The sequence below is a fragment of the Scyliorhinus canicula genome, chromosome 8, assembly GCF_902713615.1.
Source record: "Scyliorhinus canicula chromosome 8, sScyCan1.1, whole genome shotgun sequence".
NCBI classification, from domain to species: Eukaryota; Metazoa; Chordata; class Chondrichthyes; order Carcharhiniformes; family Scyliorhinidae; genus Scyliorhinus; species Scyliorhinus canicula.
The window spans coordinates 191,894,641-191,914,987 of record NC_052153.1 but is presented as its reverse complement, the minus strand read 5'-3'; the positions used below and the strand labels follow the sequence as shown (position 1 = coordinate 191,914,987).

Here is a 20,347-nt window from a genome sequence, read left to right as displayed (position 1 = left end):
GCTGTTTTAGGAGGAAAGGTTGCAGAGGGTAGGTTTGTAGAGGAAGAGGTGACTTGATTGAAACTTGCAAGATCCTGAGGGGGCTTCTCAGGGTGGATGTGGAGAGGACGTTTCCTCTTGTGGGAGAATCTAGAACGCGGGGTCACTGTTTAAGAATAAGGGGCGGAATTCGCCGACCCCCCCCCCCCCCCCCCCCCCCCCCCGACCCCACACCGGGTCGGAGAATCCCCAGGGAGCGGCACGAATCCCGCACCGCCGCTCCGGCGCCGGCTGCCGCATCGGTTGGGGGTTGTTGGCAGCGGCCCTCCCGGCAATTCTCCGGACCCCAATGGGCCGAGCGGCCGCTGTTTCCTGGCCAGTCCCGCCGGCCCTTCGGTGCCAGCCTAGCCCCCGGAAGTGCAGAGGATTCCGCACCTTCCAGTCGGCCCGACACCGGAGTGGTTCACGCTGCTCTCGGCGCTGGCGTCGGCCCACCCTGCCGATTGCGGGAGAATCCCGCCCAAGGCATTGCTCATTTAAAACGGAGGTGAGGTGAAATTTTTCTCTCTCAGGAGGCCGTGACCCTTTGGCATTCTCTTTCTGACGAGCCACTGGAAGCACAATCTTTGAATATTTTTAAGGCAGAGATGGATAGATTCTTGGTCAGCTGGGGGAGGGGTGGTGAAAGGTTATCCAGGGGGTAGGCAGGATACAGATTTGAGGTTACGAGCTGATCAGCCATGATCTTATTGAATGGTGGAACAGGCTAGAGGGGCTGAATGGCCCACCCCGTGCTCCTTGTTCATATGTTCGTATGATCAATGATCATCATTTCCTCTGCAAATATTGAAAAAAAATGAAATGGATCAATTGGCATTTTCAGTTCAGGGACAGACATTACAGAAGGATGTGGCGGCTTTGGAGAGGGTGCAGAGGAAGTTTTCCAGGATGTTGCCTGGTCTGGAGGGTGTTAGCTTTGCGGAGAGGCTGAATAGACTCGGACTGAGTTCATTAGAAAGATAGAGGTTGAGGGGGTGGCCTGATAGAGGTTGACAAGATTATGAGGGGCATGGATAGAGTGGATGGGCAGGCACTCTTTCCCAGGGTGGAGGGGCCCGTCACCAGGGGGCATAGGTTTAAGGCCCATGGGGCAAAGTTTAGAGCAGATGCGCGAGGCAGGTTTTTTTTACGCAGAGGGTGGTGAGTGCCTGGAACGCGTTGTCAGGGGAGGTTGTGGAGGCAGATACATTAATAGCGTTCAAAAGGCATCTCGACAAACACATGGATAGGATGGGTATAGAGGGATACACGGTAGCATTGTGGATAGCACAATCGCTTCACAGCTCCAGGGTCCCAGGTTCGATTCCGGCTTGGGTCACTGTCTGTGCGGAGTCTGCACATCCTCCCCGTGTGTGCGTGGGTTTCCTCCGGGTGCTCCGGTTTCCTCCCACAGTCACAAAGATGTGCAGGTTAGGTGGATTGGCCATGATAAATTGCCCTTAGTGTCCAAAATTGCCCGTAGTGTTGGGTGGGGTTACTGGGTTATGGGGATAGGGTGGAGGTGTTGACCTTGGGTAGGGTGCTCTTTCCAAGAGCTGGTGCAGACTCGATGGGCCGAATGGCCTCCTTCTGCACTGTAAATTCTATGATTCTGTGATACGGCACAAGGAAGTGCTGAGGGTTTTGGCCAAGGTTGGTATCATGACCGGTACAGGTTTGGAGGGCCAAAGGGCCTGTTCCTGTGCTGTATTGTTCTTTGTTCTTTGTTCACCCAGCTCTGGGGGGGGGGGGGGGGGGGGGGGGTCAGTTATCTATTCCAATCCTGGTTGGCCATCTTCCCAGTTCCCCATCACACCAGTTGCCCAACCATTGGCTCCCAGTCAGGCAGCACAAACAATCCTTGTTTACAAATCCCTCCATGGCCTCGACATTCCCTGAAGCGTTTATCTCTTCCAGCCCCAGAACCCTCCAAGATCTCTGCGCTCATCGAACTCAGCCCTCACTCCTCCGCCGGCGGCCGTGCCTTCAGCTGCCTCGAGCCTAGGTTCTGGAATATTCCGTCTCTGAGCCTCTCCACCCTCCACCTCACCCCCCCCCCCCCCTCTGTCAAGACTCTCATCGGAAAGCTCCCTCCTTAACCAAGCATTGGGGGTCGCACGCAGTCCTGATAGGTTCAAACATGACTGGGTGCAAGATTCTGATTGGCTCCCACTCACGCGGGGCTTCGTGAGGCGTGCAGGTGCTGACTAAATGCAAGTTGTTGTTGCTGTTGAAAAGAACCCTCTGGCTGGGGAGATTCGAACGGCCGGTGAGTAATTTCTGATTCAATATTGATGTCTGTGGGAAGGAGAGAGGGTCAAACGGTCATGCCGGCTTGACTGTTCCTGAAGGATGGTGGGACATTCTGAAGCCAGTTTACTGTAATTACAGCTCAGCCCTCACACAATCTTTCACAAGATCCCCCAAGGAACAGGAACAGGATCTAGACCTAAAACAGCCGGGCAGAGATACCGAGCACTACCTCACCTGTTCAGACCTCTCCGTGATAAAGAGACAGAGGTTTTGCATTGCGGTAGCGCCTTTCACCATCCCAAAGCTGTTTACGATCGGTGACATACTTCTCAAAGGGCAGTCGTCGTTACGATGTAGGAATTGCTGGCGAGTTGGGCCCTGGGCAGTTTCTCATCGGTTTAGCCCACACTTAGATTTTTTTTTAGTGCTGGGGAGCTGAACTCAGAGATTGAGCCGCCATTTTGAAAGGGTGGCCCGATCTCGAAGTGAGCTTGTGGGTCCCTCCCACCCATGGACAATCTCACCCCCCCCCCCCCCCCCCCCCCACCCACACACATGGACACTACCCCACACCCCCAAGTGAGGACACCCGGCTATGGGGTCTCTAGGGGTCCTCTCTCTTCAGGCCCTCTTACAGCACCCCATCCCTCCTAGGACCCCCAACCTTCAATCCCCCCCCCCCCACCCCTCATTTCATGGGCATGGCCCTCTCGCACCCTGACCCTTGGCAGTGCCACCCTGGCACGCGGGAACCCTGGCCTGTCACGCTGGCACCCGGAAGGTTTACGGCCGGCTTGTCCCTGACTATTGAATCCCCAATTAGTTTTACTCTATTATGCCTCGCCCCTCTCCCCTCCTCTGTACAGCAGTGCCAACCGTGGTACCACCGCACTGGTTACTGCTGCTGCTGTCACCTGATGAGCCATCCCCCTCATCAGTATCCAGATGGGCATATTTGTTAGAGAGGGGCACAGCCACAGGGGATTCCTGCACTGACTGCCTACCCCATCTAGCGGTCACCCATCTATCTTCAGAATTGTAGAATCACAGAATTCTACAGTGCACAAGAGGCCATTCGGCCCATCGAGTCTGCACCGATACATGAAAGGCCCTGACCTGCCCACCTAATCCCGTTTGCCAGCACTGGGCCCATAGCCTTGAATTTTAAGATGTGCCAAGTGCTCATCCAGGTACTTTTTAAAGGATGTGAGGCAACCCGCCTCTACCACCCTCCCAGGCCGTGCGTTCCAGACCGTCACCACCCTCTGGGGAAAAATATGTTTCCTCAAATCCCCTTAAACCTCCTGCCCCTCACCTTGAACTTGTGTCCCCCCTCGTAACTGACCCTTCAACTGAGGGGAACAGCTGCTCCCTATCCAACCTGTCCATGCCCCTCAGAATCCTGTCCACCTCGATCAGGTCACCCCTCAGTCTCCCCTGCTCCAGCGTAAACAACCCAAGCCGATCCAACCTCTCTTCATAACTAAACTGTTCCATCCCAGACAACTCATATGGATTGTAACCAGTTGAAGTCCCAGCATCAGGACTATTCCAGGGTGTCATTCTAAAGTTCTGAGCTCAATTCTCCGCCTGAAGCCATGCCTTCTAACTCCACGTCAATGCTGAATATTCCCTCTGTGAGAAATGGAAGGATGTCCGTTGCCTGCGTTATTAATTACCCCAATGGTGAAACTACGTGTGCCACACCTTCGGAATGTACAATTACCGAGACAGTGATCTCATTAGTGAGACATTACTTAGAGAGAAAAACATCTGTCTTTATTCAAACGATGAATCAAAGTGCATTTTGGCACGGCATGGTGGCACAGTGGTTAGCACTGCTGCCTCACAGCGCCAGGGTCCCGGGTTCGATTCCCCGCTGGGTCACTGTCTGTGCGGAGTCTGCCCGTTCTCCCCGTGTCTGCGTGGGTTTCCTCCGGGTGCTCCGGTTTCCCCCCACAGTCCAAAGATGTGCAGGTTAAGTGGATTGGCGCTGATCAATGCACAGTGTCACAAAGATGGGGCCTAAATAGAGTTCTCCGTAAGTGGGATGGTGCAGACTCGATGGGCCAAATGGCCTGAGTCTGCACTGAAGGGATTCTATGAAATGAAATGAAATGAAATGAAAGTCGCTTATTGTCTTATTGTCATTGAAGTAGGCTTCAATGAAGTTACTGTGGAAAGCCCCTAGTCGCCATATTCCGGCGCCTGTTTGGGGAGGCTGGTACGGGAATTGAACCCGCGCTGCTGGCCAGCGATTTAGCCCAGTGTGCTAAACCAGCAACAACCAGATTCTATGAACAGGAAGTACTTCCTTACGTAGAGAAGGCAGCTAATGTCAGGAAGGGGCGCAATCTATGGGACTGCAGGTAAAACTCAACAGCTCAGGAATCATTCAAGAAGCATTTAGACATTGGGATGGGAGAAACATGGGGTGGGATTCTCTGCCCCCCCCCCCCCGCCAGGTCGGAGAATCGCTGGGGAGCGGTGTGAATCCCGCCCCCGCCGGCTGCCGAATTCTCCGGCACTGCAGATTTGGCGGGGGCGGGAATCGCACCCCGCCGGTCGGCGGCCGCTTGGCGGCGGCCCCCCTGGGGATTCTCCGGCCCACGGTGAGCCGAGTAGCCGCCCGTTTTCGGTGGGTCCCGCCGGCGTATGTTACGACAGGTATTTGGCGGCGGGACCTGGCTCCGCGGGCGGCCTCTGGGGTACTCGGGGGGGGGGGGGTGTGGGGGATCTGGCCCCGGGGGGTGCCCCCATGGTGGCCAGGCCCGGGCCTGCGATCGGAGCCCACCCATCCGTGGGCGGGCCTGTGCGTGGGGGCACTCCATTCCTCCGCGCCGGCTGGTGTAACGGTCCACGATGGCCGACACGGAGATGAACCCCCCCCCCCCGGCGCATGCGCTGGGACGACACCAGCGCATGCTGGTGGTCCCGTGTATGCGCCAACTCGCACAGTCCAAAGACGTGTAGGTTAGGTGGATTGGCCATGATAAATTGCCCTTCGTATCCAAAAAAAAGGTTAGGTAACAGGGTGGAGGTGTGGGCTTAGATGGGGTGCTCTTTCCAAGGGCCGGTGCAGACTCGATGGTCCGAATGGCCTCCTTCTGCACTGTAAATTCTATGACATGAGGGAGAACTCTCCCGCTCTCCTTCAAATACTGCCCTGGGATTATGTCTGTCATTCCGAGAAAGGTGATACGGGGTGAAAATTCTCTTGGCCAGTGGTGCCAAACAGGTTTCCTGTAAATCAGCTGCTGCTGTTCAATGAGGGATGAGTGATGACAAAGAAAATTAATTTGCCGAGTGTTACAATCCTCACGAGGACCACGGGGGAATTCGCTAATTGGTTTCCCTCGGGGGTTTGTAGAATGTGAGTTCCCATGTTGAACGGACAGAGCTCAGTCCAATAGGGGCTCACTAGCGGGGCCTTAAATATCGCCCCCCAGACCCGGACCACCAGCTCCCGATAGCCCCGGGCTGAGACATTTGTTTCTTGGCTGCGGCCTTATTTGTGTTTGAGAATGAACCTGCTTTGCCCTTTACCCGGCGTCTCCTGGACAGAGACAATGGGCTGTATTCTCCTCTGTCGGGATTCTCCGTTTTGCCGGCGGCCCGGGGATTTCCCGATGGCGTGGGGCTACCCACAATGGGAAACCCCATTGGCCGGCTGGCGAGACGGAGAATCCCGGGGGGCGCGCCGCACCAGAAATTCTCCGTGCAAAATCGCAACTGGCGCGGGGGCGAAGACGGCGAAATCCGGCGCGACGTGGCTCCCGTGATTCTCTGGTCTACAGCGGCCCCCGCGGCCATTCGCCAAGTGTAACTGACCGAGTTCTAATCGGCGTGGGTCTCTCATGGTCCCGCCCATCGGGAACCCGGTATGGTGGCTGCGGACTCAGTCCACGGCCACCCTGGTGTGGGGGGGGGGGGGGGTGATCCTTCACCGGGGTGGGTGGGGTCTCCAGGACGGTCAGGCTATCAATCGGTGGTCACCGATCCACGGGCGCTCTCGGGGGTGGGCCATTGCTACCTTCTTGGTGCCGCTCCGCGGTGTGGGGCCGCCATGTCGCGCGGGCCGGCCACACAGGCCACTGCCACGCGCATGCGCAGACTCCCGACCGGAAGTGCAGGGCCCCGTATTGGTAGCCGGAGCTGCGAGGAGCACTTCGGGGTCCTGTCCGCCTCCTCCAGGTAGGAGGATCACTCTGGACTTTCATCAGGAAAGTCCGGAGCGATTCGCCCAGGTTTTCACGCTGGAGTGGGGACATAGCCCCATTATTGGAGAATCCCACCCCTGGTGTGGGGGGGGGGAGACACGGAGAATCCCCCCCCCCCACCCAATGTACAATGGGCTGCAAAGAGCAAGTATCGCACTCTGCATTCCATCCTTTGATAACTCACCCCTTACAATCCACCTCATTGGTTAACTCATTCCTAACAGTCCATCCCATTGGGTAACTCATTCCCAACAGTCCGTCCCATTGGATAACCAACCCCCAACAGTCCGTCCCATTGGGTAGCTCATTCCCAACAGTCCGTCCCATTGGGTAACTCATTCCCTACAACCCATCCGACCATTGGGTAACTCATTCCCTACACCCCATCCCATTGCATAACTTACCCCCAGACCTATCCCATTGAGTAACTCATTCCCAACAATCCACCCCATTGAGTAACTCATCCTCTACAACTATCCCGTTGATTGATTCAGCCAGACTATCCCGAGAATGCTTCCTTATCCCTCCTGACATCTGTGTGGAACGACAGAATTATGCTGATGCACGATCAATTGTACAAAGACTAAGAGGTTGGATACAACTGTGGCTTTATTGCAGGAAGATGTGTGGCCTCCCACAGCAGCTGGCCAAATGGCTGCTGAATAGAGGACGCGCTCCTCCTACTGGGCGGAGCCAGCAGGCAGGGGCTACCGGCAAACCTGTAGTACAGGCCCTACCTTACATCACCTAATACAGGTGTAACAGTGGTTTACCACATACACGTCGCTTCAAACCAGCAGCTGATGTCTGAGTAATCCTTCAAGAGAAGGCCTCTATCGATGTTTTGATCAAAAGATGCGTTAAAACATTGATTGAGAAATGAAGAGATGTCTGAGATATTAATAGGCAGATTGCTTATGTTGATATCTCAGTGTTATTATTTCTGATGTCACAGGCCCAGTAAACCAATTCCTCATGGGCACAGATCTGTTTTCTCTGTGTAATCTGTGTCAGCAGTCAGCACATTCCATCATTCTGGGAAGAGGTCCGCTTGGTCATGGGGATGATTCACACACCGAGATTTATAAGGTCTCACCTCAAGGACTGGAACTTACTGGAACTGAGTCTGACCCTGTCTTACACAGGCGTCTCTGGGCTGTGGTGGGCGTCTCTGCGTTGTGGTGGGGGTCTCTGGGCTGTGGTGGGGGTCTCTGGGCTGTGGTGAGGGTCTCTGGGCTGTGGTGGGGGTCTCTGGGCTGTGGTGGGGGTCTCGGGCTGTGGTGAGGGTCTCTGGGCTGTGGTCAGGGTCTCGGGCTGTGGTCAGGGTCTCTGGGCTGTGGTGGGGGTCTCTGGGCCATGGTGAGGGTCTCTGGGTTGTGGTGAGGGTCTCTGGGTTGTGGTGAGGGTCTCTGGGCTGTGGTGAGGGTCTCTGGGCCGTGGTGGGGTCTCTGGGGTGTGGTGAGGGTCTCTGGGTTGTGGTGAGGGTCTCTGGGCTGTGGTGGGGTCTCTGGGGTGTGGTCAGGGTCTCTGGGGTGTGGTGAGGGTCTCTGGGCTGTGGTGGGGGTCTCTGGGGTGTGGTCAGGGTCTCTGGGCTGTGGTGAGGGTCTCTGGGCTGTGGTGAGGGTCTCTGGGCTGTGGTGAGGGTCTCTGGGCTGTGGTCAGGGTCTCGGGTTGTGGTCGGGGTCTCTGGGCTGTGGTGGGGGTCTCGGGCTGTGGTGAGGGTCTCTGGGCTGTGGTGAGGGTCTCTGGGCTGTGGTGAGGGTCTCTGGGTTGTGGTGGGGGTCTCTGGGCTGTGGTGAGGGTCTCTGGGCTGTGGTGAGGGTCTCTGGGCTGTGGTCAGGATCTCTGGGCTGTGGTGAGGGTCTCGGGTTGTGGTGAGGGTCTCTGGGCTGTGGTGAGGATCTCTGGGTTGTGGTGGGGGTCTCTGGGCTGTGGTGGGGGTCTCTGGGCTGTGGTGAGGGTCTCTGGGCTGTGGTGAGGGTCTCTGGGCCGTGGTGAGGGTCTCTGGGCTGTGGTGAGGGTCTCTGGGCTGTGGTCAGGGTCTCTGGGCTGTGGTGAGGGTCTCTGAGTTGTGGTGAGGGTCTCTGGGCTGTGGTGAGGGTCTCTGGGCTGTGGTGAGAGTCTCTGGGTTGTGGTGGGGGTCTCTGGGCTGTGGTGGGGGTCTCTGGGCTGTGGTGAGGGTCTCTGGGTTGTGGTGAGGGTCTCTGGGCTGTGGTGGGGGTCTCGGGCTGTGGTGAGGGTCTCTGGGCTGTGGTCAGGGTCTCTGGGCTGTGGTGAGGGTCTCTGGGCTGTGGTGAGGGTCTCTGGGTTGTGGTGAGGGTCTCTGGGCTGTGGTCAGGGTCTCTGGGCTGTGGTGAGGGTCTCTGGGCTGTGGTGAGGGTCTCTGGGCTGTGGTCAGGGTCTCTGGGCTGTGGTGAGGGTCTCTGGGCTGTGGTGAGGGTCTCTGGGCTGTGGTGAGGGTCTCTGGGTTGTGGTGAGGGTCTCTGGGTTGTGGTGAGGGTCTCTGAGTTGTGGTGAGGGTCTCTGAGTTGTGGTGAGGGTCTCTGGGCTGTGGTGAGGGTCTCTGGGTTGTGGTCAGGGTCTCTGGGCCGTGGTGAGGGTCTCTGGGTTGTGGTGAGGGTCTCTGGGTTGTGGTGAGGGTCTCTGGGCTGTGGTGAGGGTCTCGGGTTGTGGTGAGGGTCTCTGGGCTGTGGTGAGGGTCTCTGGGCTGTGGTGAGGGTCTCTGGGCTGTGGTGAGGGTCTCTGGGTTGTGGTGAGGGTCTCTGGGTTGTGGTCAGGGTCTCTGGGCCGTGGTGAGGGTCTCTGGGTTGTGGTGAGGGTCTCTGGGTTGTGGTGGGGGTCTCTGGGCTGTGGTGAGGGTCTCTGGGTTGTGGTGAGGGTCTCTGGGCTGTGGTGAGGGTCTCTGGGCTGTGGTGAGGGTCTCTGGGCTGTGGTGAGGGTCACTGGGCTGTGGTGGGGGTCTCTGGGCTGTGGTGAGGGTCTCTGGGTTGTGGTGAGGGTCTCTGGGTTGTGGTCAGGGTCTCTGGGCCGTGGTGAGGGTCTCTGGGTTGTGGTGAGGGTCTCTGGGTTGTGGTGGGGGTCTCTGGGCTGTGGTGAGGGTCTCTGGGTTGTGGTGAGGGTCTCTGGGCTGTGGTGAGGGTCTCTGGGCTGTGGTGAGGGTCTCTGGGCTGTGGTGAGGGTCACTGGGCTGTGGTGGGGGTCTCTGGGCTGTGGTGAGGGTCTCGGGCTGTGGTGAGGGTCTCTGGGCCGTGGTGAGGGTCTCTGGGCTGTGGTGAGGGTCTCTGGGCTGTGGTGAGGGTCTCTGGGCTGTGGTGACGGTCTCTGGGTTGTGGTGAGGGTCTCTGGGTTGTGGTGAGGGTCTCTGGGCTGTGGTGAGGGTCTCGGGTTGTGGTGAGGGTCTCTGGGCTGTGGTGAGGGTCTCTGGGCTGTGGTCAGGGTCTCTGGGTTGTGGTGAGGGTCTCTGGGTTGTGGTGAGGGTCTCTGGGTTGTGGTGAGGGTCTCTGGGTTGTGGTGAGGGTCTCTGGGCCGTGGTGAGGGTCTCGGGCTGTGGTCAGGTTCTCTGGGTTGTGGTGAGGGTCTCTGGGCTGTGGTGAGGGTCTCTGGGTTGTGGTGAGGGTCTCGGGTTGTGGTGAGGGTCTCTGGGCCGTGGTGAGGGTCTCTGGGCTGTGGTGAGGGTCTCTGGGCTGTGGTGAGGGTCTCTGGGTTGTGGTGAGGGTCTCTGGGTTGTGGTGAGGGTCTCTGGGCCGTGGTGAGGGTCTCTGGGCTGTGGTGAGGGTCTCTGGGTTGTGGTGAGGGTCTCTGGGCTGTGGTGAGGGTCTCTGGGCCGTGGTGAGGGTCTCGGGCTGTGGTCAGGGTCTCTGGGTTGTGGTGAGGGTCTCGGGTTGTGGTGAGGAGCAGGAACAGCAGTGATAGTCCCCCATCTTTGCTGAATAGGCCGAGGCTCTTTGCAGAATGAGTGCCCACACTGTGATCTGCTATCTCGGGGCCATCAGAGATTTGGGCACGAGAGTCTCTGTGATGTCATACTGAGCCCCATTACTCACTCACCGAACCGTCTACTTTTCAGCTTTTAATTAAAACATATCTTTGTTGGATTCGCTACCGAATTTTAGTTTAAACGCAACAAAGGCACCATTACTGCTTTAGTAACATGGTTTACCAACTTTAGTAACAAGTTTATGCTGGGTTGCCTTTATTAAAATCTCTGACATAAGACATTGGAGTAGAATCAGGCCATACGGCCCATCGAGTCTGCTCCGCCATTCAATCATGGCCGATATTTTCTCATCCCCATTCTCCTGCCTTCTGCCCATAACTCCTGATCCCCTTATTAATCAAGAACCTATCTATCTCTGTCTTAAAGACACTCAGTGATTTGGCCTCCACAGCCTTCTGCGGCAAAGAGTTCCACAGATTCACCACCCTCTGGCTGAAGAAATTCCTCCTCAACTCTTAGTCTGAGATGGTGTCCTCTGGTTCTAGTTTTTCCAACAAGTGGAATCATCCTCTCCACGTCCACTTCACCCAGGCCTCGCAGTATCCTGTAGATAGATAGAATAGATAGAACAGTATAGCACAGAACAGGCCCTTCCGCCCTCGATGTTGTGCCGAGCAATGATCACCCTACTCAAACCCACGTATCCACCCTATACCCGTAACCCAACAACTCCCCCCCTTAACCTTACTATTAGGACACTACGGGCAATTTAGCATGGCCAATCCACCTAACCCGCACATCTTTGGACTGTGGGAGGAAACCGGAGCACCCGGAGGAAACCCACGCACACACGGGGAGGACGTGCAGACTCCACACAGACAGTGACCCAGCCGGGAATCGAACCTGGGACCCTGGAGCTGTGAAGCATTTATGCTAACCACCATGCTAACGTGCTGCCTCAGAGTAAGTTTCAATAAGATTCCCCCCCCCATCCTTCTAAACTCCAATGAGTTCAGACCCAGAGTCCTTAACTGTTCCTCATACGTGGGTGTTGCTGATTGGGTCAGCATTCATTGCCCACCCCTAATTCCCTCATCTGGGCCATTGAAGTATCAACCACATTTGGACAAAGAACAAAGAACAATACAGCAGGGGAACAGGCCCTTCGGCCCTCCAAGCCTGTACCGGTCATGATACCAACCTTTGCCAAAACCCTCAGCCCTTCCTTGTGCCGTATCCCTCTATACCCATCCTATCCATGTGTTTGTCAAGATGCCTTTTGAACTCCGTTAATGTATCTGTTTCCACACCCTCCCCTGGCAACGCGTTCCAGGCCCTCACCACCCTCTGTGTAAAAAAACCTGCCTCGCACATCTCCTCTAAACTTTACCCCACGGACTTTAAACCTATGCCCCCTGGTGACTGACTCCTCAACCCTCTATCCATGCCCCTCATAATCTTGTAGACCTCTATAAGGTTACCCCTCAACCTCCGTCTTTCTCATGAAAACAGTCCAAGTCTATGTTTACGTGTGGTCCGACCTGGCGAAACCCTGGCGAAACCCTGGCGTTCTGGCTGCGGGGTCGTCCTGGTTGGGGGGGGGGGGGGCAAAGGAGCTGAATCCGGGGGGGGGACTCCACGGTGGCCAGGCCCGCGATCGGGGGCAACCGATCGGTGGGCGGGCTCATTCCGAAGGATTCCTATGTTCCTCCGCGCCGGGCCCCTGTAGGGCTCCGCCATATTGCCCAGGGGCCGGGGTGGAGACGGCCGTGGTGCGCATGCGTGGACCTGCGCCGGCCGTGGTGCGTATGCGTGGACCCGCGCCGGCTTTCGGCGCCGGTGCAGTGCACAGCACTCCCCCGCCATTCTAGCCCCCTAGGACGGGGTGAATATCTGGGCCAAGAGGCCCGTTGACACCGGGGTCGCTCCCGCCGGTCTTGATGCCTGGCGTCAACACTTGGCCGGGATTTCGGAGAATTTCAGCCCTTATTTCTCCACTCCATACCTCAAGTGGTCATCGAGTGGAGAGCTAAACTAGTCTGGGGGAGGCAGTAGCATAGTGGTTGATGGAGGCCACACATCTGACTGTAATAAATTGATGCACTATCAATTGTACTAAAGACTCGGATTGGTACAACAGAGGCTTTATTACAGTCAGATGTGTGGCCTCCGACTGCAGCTGGTAGAATGGCTGATCAGAAGAAGTCATGCATATTTATACTGATCCCTGTGGGCGGAGCTAGCCGGCAGGGGCTACCGGCGAACCTGTAGTATAGGTACTACTGTACATCCCCTAATACAGGCACACACACAGTTACGCAGTGGATCACCACAGTGGTAATGTAATTGGACTAGTAATTCAGAAACCCAGGTAACACTCTGGGGACCCAGGTTAAAATCCTGTCTACGGGAGATGGTAAAATTTAAATTCAACAAAAATCTGGAATTAAAAGTCGAATGTTGTAAAAACCTAATTAGTTCATCAAAGTCCTTTACAGAAGTAAATCTGCCACCCTTATCTAATCTGGACTGCATGTGATGGCCCACGGCAAATGGCAAATGGGGTTTAATCCGGACAAATGTGAGGTGATGCATTTTGGTCGGTCGAACATAGATGGGAAATATGCCGTAAATGGCAAAACTCTGAGGAATATAGAAAGTTCGAGAGATCTGGACGTGCGGATCCACAGATCTTTGAAGGTGGCAACAGGTGGACAAGGTAGTGAAGAAAGCACGTGGAATGCAGAATGCTTGCCTTCATTGGACGGAGCATCGATTATAAAAACTGGCAAGTCGTGCTACAGTTGTATAGAACCTTGGTAAGGCCACACTTGGAATATTGCGCACAATTCTGGTCGCCACACTACCAGAAGGATATGGAGGCTTTGGAGAGGGTGCAGAGGTTTACCAGGATGTTGCCTGGTCTGGAGGGTGTTAGCTATGCGGAGAGGCTGAATAGACTTGGGACTGTTTTCATTAGAACAACAGAGGTTGAGGGGCGACCTGATAGAGGTCTACAAGATTATGGAGGGCATGGATAGAGTGGATGGGCAGGCACTCTTTCCCAGGGTGGAGGGGTCAGTCACCAGGGGGACATAGATTTAAACTTGGTGGGGCAGAGGTTAGAGGAGATGTGGGAGGCAGGTTTTTTACACAGAGGGTGCTGAGTGCCTGGAAGACGTTGCCAGGGGAGGTTGTGGAAGCAGATACATTAACGGCGTTCAAAAGGCATCTTGACAAGTACATAGATAGGATGGGTATAGAGGGATATGGCAAAAGGAAGTGCTGAGGGTTTTGGCCAAGGTTGGTATCATGTCCGGCGCAGGCTTGGTATTATTCTTTGTTCTTAGTCCAGGGTACGGTAAATGGGGATCTCGGTATTCCAGAGAGGAAAACACATCATTTCCCTGAAGTGTTATTACTCATGTGGAATGCTGGCACGAACTGTCTTTTCCGGGAGAGGGGCCAGGTCATTGTTGAACATCGTACTTGCCTCCTCAAATGTTTCTTTTCTCTTTATTCTTGTGGAGTTTGGTTGTTACTGGCTCAGGACAAGGCCAGCATTTGATGGCAAAACCTCAAATCGCCCTTTGAACTTTGAACTGAGTGACCTGCTCGGCCATTGCTCTGGGTCACATGTGGACCAGGCTGGCTGAGGACATTAGTGAACCAAATAGGGGTTCTTTCGCAATCAAGGATGGTTGGCATGGTTACTGAGATGAGCTCCACATTCCAGGTCATATTCATTGAATTTAAGCCCCACATTTGTCATGCGGGGATTTTACCCCAAATTCCTTCAGAGGATTAGCTGGGTCCAGCAATATTACCACCTTCCTTTATCAGTGGCCATTATTTTTCTGGAATGGATAGGATTCTGTGATTTGGTGCACCCAATGTGTCCGCAGCAGAGGCTTTGAAATAGCAGAATAATCGGAGGGCTGGCATTATATTCTGGGCCTGAGTACTGAAGAGTAGGAGGTGATCGTATTGACGTGTTTCAGATGTTTAAAGCAGTTGATAGAGTTGCTGCAGAGAAACTGAGACAGACAGGTCTGTACGAGGTGAGGGTGATGGAACCAAGGTGTGGGGGGGTGCAGTCAGTCACAGGCCAGCCGTGATCTAATTTAACGATAGAACGGGTGTGGTAGTATGACTAGGGATATTACGGTACCTTGGAAGCGAGCTGCTATTGGTGCAGAAGACTCGCTGCCCATTGGCCCGGGTAAGTCATTGGCTGAGAGGTAGGTAGCTCCACCTACGAGGCGGGGTATAAGAACCCGTACTGCCCGGCAGTCGGCCTTTCTTTTGTACGTCTGCTGCCGGGCACATATCTTGTACATTAAAGCCTATCGTTTGGATCCATGGAGGGCAAGTGGGGGGCGAGGGGGGGGGGGGGGGGGGTGGGGGCGCCATGGGGCGGCAAAGTTCCTGACTCTGATATGCAGATTTACCAAAAAGTAATCCTGCCCAATGTGCAGGATTTACATCGCAACATACCGCGAGGTCGCGTTGGGTCTCGCGAGGCGAGGTGAGCCGGGGTCTTCCGCCTTTTATCAGTCACGATGCGCCGTGGCGAGGTGCTTTACTAGCGCAGCCCTGTGTAAATGGAAAGTTCTTTCCAAGACACACAGTGACGCTGAGTGGTCTCCCCTGCCGTCGCTGTATGATAGAGGTCAGCTAGAGTAACGTTACTGGGATGGCCAGGCCTCTCTCTCACCCCATGTTCCATCTCCGCTCGGTGCACACTCAACACCTTCCATTGTCAATTCTAGCAAACGTTCCCTTCATTTCAAAGCATTGAAACCACGACAGGGATCGGAAACCGGGATAACAGAGGGCGGGGAATAAATGTTTTAGAATCTGTGACAGAGAGCTGGCAAAGCTATGAAGCCTCTCGCTGGCATCACGCCAGGCCATCACTGACCACTCCCTCGTCTCTCCCTCTTTCTTCCCTCAGAGTGCCTCTTTATCACCGACTACTTCACCAGGACGCCTCGCAAGCTCAATGCCTTCACGTCATTTGCGAGCGCCGAGCTCTTCCATTTCCACGTGCCTGAAGACACGGTGGTGGCGGTTTGGAACCTCATCACCTTCAAGGAGCAAGGAGGCAGCTTCGGAGATAGCTGCCCGGACCGGGACATCACCGTGTGAGTACTCCTGGGGCAGAGTTACTCCAGCGGGACGGGTGGGGTGGTACAGGGATGATGGCGGTTGGGGGGGGGGGGGGGGGGGCACACAGAATAAATTTGTTATTAATTTTGGACGCAGCACTTTACATCGAATTTTCCAGCACAGAAACAGTCCATTCGGCCCACATGATCCATGCTGTTATTTATGCTCCACGCGAGCCTCATAGATTTCCCTACAATGTAGGCATTCACCTCAGCTTGTGGCAGTGTGGTCCATATTGTCCTGGATTCCATACTGGGTTTAGTAGTGACTGTCTTTATATTGATGGGTCCCATCCCCCAGAAATGGAAACATCACCTCTTCGTCCACCCCAGCAAACATTTCAGAGCTTCTACCAAGTCGCTCCTCAAGATTCCCCTTTCTAGAGAAAACTGCTCCAGCTCATTCAACCTTCCCTGATAGTTGTAACCTTTAACTTCTGATGTCGTATGAACATACGAGTTAGGATCAGGAGTAGGCCACTCGGCCCCTTGAGCCTGTTCCGCCATTCAATAAGATCTTGGGCTGATCTGATTGGAACCTCAGCCCCCCATTCTCCGATATCCTTTCACCCCGCCTTGCTGATCAAGAATCTATCTGTCTCTGCCTTAAAAATGTTGAAAGATTCTGCTTCCACTGCCTTTTGAGGAAGAGAGTTCCCGAGACTCAGTCTCTGAGAGAAAACATTCTCCTCAACTCCAATTTAAATGAGTCACCCTTATTTTTAAGCAGTGACCCCTCGTCCGAGATTCTCCCACAAGAGGAACCATCCTCTCCTTATCCACCCTATCAACTCCTATAAATCCATAGAATCCCTACAGTGCTGAAGGAGGCCATTCAGCCCATCGGATCTGCAGCGACCCTCTGAAAGAGCACCCTACTTAGGCCCACTCCCTAACCCCGTAACCCCACCTAACCTCCACACCTTTTAACACTAAGGGCAATTTATCATGACCAAGCCACCTAACCTGCACATCTTTGGACTGTGGGAGGAAACCGGAGCACCCGGAGGAAACCCACGCAGGGACGGGGAGAACGTGCAGACTCCACACAGACAGTGACCCGAGGCCGGATTCGAACCTGCGACCCTGGAGCTGTGAAGCAACAGTGCTAACCCCCGTGCCACAGCACCGTCGGGCTCGGAGTGAGTGTGGCCGGTTGTGGCAGCACTCGGCTGGCTAAGTTGAAGCTTTCCGAAGCTCCTAACCCCAGCCTTCCTCCACCACAAGAAGGCCGAAGCTGGCATGCACCGCATCGGAAAACCTCTCCCCAGTTTGAGGTGGTTCATTCCCTCCAGAGGACCGGTTCTTAACCTTTCTCTCGGACGGTTGGTTTCCGTATGGGTTACGGGGTCCAACCTTATCCATAATGACTGTGGGAGAGGCATGTCCACTGACAGAGATAATAGGCCCGTGTTTGTCAGCCAGCAAGCTGCACAGGAAGCTTTCTTCATAACGTTTCTATGATACCCAGTCTATTCTTTAAGATTTCATCAGATTAATACAGCAATTTCTTCTATTCATATGGTTAACTACTTTAAAAGCGCTAAATAAACAGACGTTGTTATTTCTCCTCCTAACTCTTCCTTCTCTCCTGATCTCTCCCAGGTATTTCAGATCCGGGGCTCCACCAGTTATTAACCCCCTCCACACCCGGTTTCCTACCGACACCATTGTCCCGGGATCATTCGCTGTGACTCTGACATGGACTCTTCCAAACCGCACGACGGGGGTGTTCAACATTACCAACCCGCTTCTGGGAGACTGGTTCCTTGCTGCTCACTTACCGAAGGACAAAGGGAAAATCTCCGTCAAGGTAAATCCCACAGTCGCAGAACATCGTTAAAAAAAAATCCTTTCATGGCCACTGACACACCTTCTGAAATGTAGTCACTCGCAACGTGGCAGCTGATCCGCTCCCACGAAAGGTCCAACTCGCCACGAGTGAGTGAGCAGCTCATCTACTTTTCGTGACGTTAGTTGAGGGATGAATGTTGGCCAAGACAGTTCCCCAGCTCTTCTTCAAATAGTAAAACGGGATCCATCTAACAGGGCCTTTAGTTTAATTGTCATCCAAAATGTACCTTCTCCCTCAGCGGTGTCTATCTAGGTTGCGTCCTCAAGTCTTTCGGTGCCCCAGAAGGTTTTGTACACAGGATCCCATAACACGTATTTAGAAATATTAGTTGAGGAATAAATATTAGTCAGGATGATGGGAGATCTCCCGTGATTCGCACCGGAGAATCTTCTACATCACCGGAGTGAGCTGATGGGGCCTTGACTTAATGCTTTATTGAAAAGATGACAACTCTGACAATACAACATTCCCTGGGTGCTGCACTGGGAATGTCAGCCTGGATAAAGTATTCAAGACCCTGGAGTGGGACATGAACCAGCGACTGTCTGATTTACGTTGCAGAGGTTACCACTGAGGCAATGCTGACTGACATCCTTTGCAGATATTTTTCAAAGTACCCTCCATTTTTTTGTCTCGACGTTTAGAGATATTTCGCCGCAAAGATGTAGGGTGGAACAACGGGGGTGGACGGGCAGCCGCCCGCCCCCGTCACCCCAGAAACCACATTGGCATGGAGACAGAGTGCTCCAGGCCGTCCCACCTCACAGCCATGAGGGGCTGATTAATGAGGGCTGACTGGGACTTCCCCCCCCCCCCCCCGTGTCCTGACTTCTGGAGATGTCGGTCAAACAGACTGACCGGCGGCCCCATCAGTCCCGGCAGGTGCCAGGAAGATGCCAGGATTACAGAAGGACAAGAAGGTCAAGGCCCATGGATCCCCGAAGTGAGAATGACGGGACAACTCTGGCCATTGCGTTGTAGCTAGCGCATGACCAGGACAAACTGGCCGGACAACAAGCCAAATTGACCCTTGATTATTCCTTTAAGGATGGCGGACGGGCTGCCGATTTCCGGGGTGAGTTTGGGGGTGGGCGGGAAAGTGACAGAATAGGCGGCCACACCATTCTATGTGCCCCTCCCCCCCCCAACCGGGAACATGCCTGCCGGGGCCACGTATCATTCAGCCCAGGCTGCAATCCAATCGAGGGGTTTGGTTTCTCAAAAAGTAGAACAATAGACACAGGGTTGAACTTAATCGAAGGACTTAGGGGTTTAGATCTGGAGTAATGGATCCATGAGAGCGAGTTACTGGCTGGAATATAATCCCGGGGTTTAGGTAGTTCTGAACTATCCTGTAAATTAAGAAGATTGGTGGGAGCCAATACCTATTTCCTGATTAACCAAATCCATTGCCTGCTTGAAGAATTGGATGAGATTTGTCAAATTCTTGCTGTCCTTTCTTCAATTAGTCCTGGCTATTTCTAACCACTCTCGCCTTCTCCTTCAATTTGAACCTCTCGAGCATCTTCCAAAATCCACTTTGTGCTCCTTTGATTGGCGGCTTTGTTTTTAGCGGCCCAGACGCTGAGCTCTGGAATCCTCTCCCTCACTCACCTCTCTGCCTCCCCCCCTCCCTACCTTTCTTTAAGGTGATCCTCAAAACAAATCCTCCCCTTTATCCTAATATCTCCTTATGTGACTGTGTCAGGTTTTGTCTGATGATGCTCCTGTGAACTTCCTTGGGACATTTTACTCTGTTAAAGGCAATTTGGTGTCGTAGAACGGTTACAGCACAGAAAGAGGCCATTTGGCCCATCATATTTGTGCTGGCTCGCTGCAAGAGCAACTCAGCCAATCTCACTCCCCCCGCCCTTCCCCCCACAGCCCTGTAAATATTTTCTCTTCAAGAGCTTTGTGGTGTTGTGCGAAGTAAATAATGGCATTCTGGGAAAAGTGGTCAACTTTTAGTACAAAGTAAGAAAAGCCAAGCTCTCATAACCTAAGGCCCGCATTGAAAGCAGAAAAGGTCAACTTGACCCGAAAACTGGCTGGCTCTGTAAACTTGATAAAACTAACTCGTCATAACCCAAAGCAGTCTAAATATGACAAGATAGGCCAGAACTCGTCTCTTACCATACTTAAACAAGTCTGCTCCGTTTCTTAAACATGCGATCAAAAGACAAGATAATGATATGAGACCCCGAGTCCTCAAAGGTCAGCAAGGTGACGCCAGTTTTATGATATTGCTTATGTTTTTACTTCTGATCGAATTCCTGACCAAGCTGTATTCACATAATCTTGATCCATATAATGTCTAAATATTGTCCTATTTTTCTGTAACAGCGCAGACTTGGGACGGTCCCAGCAGTTTGTATTTGACTGCTCTCCAACTCCAAGTTTCAGCCATTTCTGCATGCAATTGTAATTCACAAATAAAGCCTTGTTTTGTTTTCTTAACGAGCGCTGTTGAATCTTTCTATCACAGTCCAGAAGCGCGAAAAATATTGACAACAACAGCTTACCCCATGCTCTTTTGAAAGGTGGGATTAAATTTGCCTCTCCTGCACCCTCGGGCTGCCCATTCCAGATTCCAAACACTCGCTGCGTTCAAAAAATTTTCCTCACGTCTTTATCAACTTAAATTGGTCCACCCCGGTTCATGAACCATCTACCAAGGGAGCAATTCATCTCTATCTACTTTGTCTGAACCTCTCACTATTTTGAATATATCTATCTAATCTCCTCTCAACCTTCTCTTCGATAAGTGGAACAACCCCAGTTCCTCCAATTATCCACATAACTGAAGCCCCCCATCCCCAGAACCATTCTTGTAAATCTTTTCTGAGCCATTTCTAAAGCATCTTTCCAAAAGTGCGGTATCCAGTATTGGACA

The 20,347-nt window shown here is 53.8% G+C and overlaps 1 protein-coding gene across 1 annotated transcript in view; it reads left to right on the top strand.

Annotated features, from left to right (window-relative positions):
- Window positions 1–20,347, top strand: part of tmem8b (transmembrane protein 8B) — a 190,455-nt gene that overhangs the window by 71,581 nt on the left and 98,527 nt on the right. Inside the window, exons 2-3 of the mRNA XM_038805916.1 lie at window positions 15,386–15,575; window positions 17,205–17,412. Coding sequence (XP_038661844.1) covers window positions 15,386–15,575; window positions 17,205–17,412 — 398 coding nt within the window. The remainder of the gene's footprint in view (window positions 1–15,385; window positions 15,576–17,204; window positions 17,413–20,347) is intronic.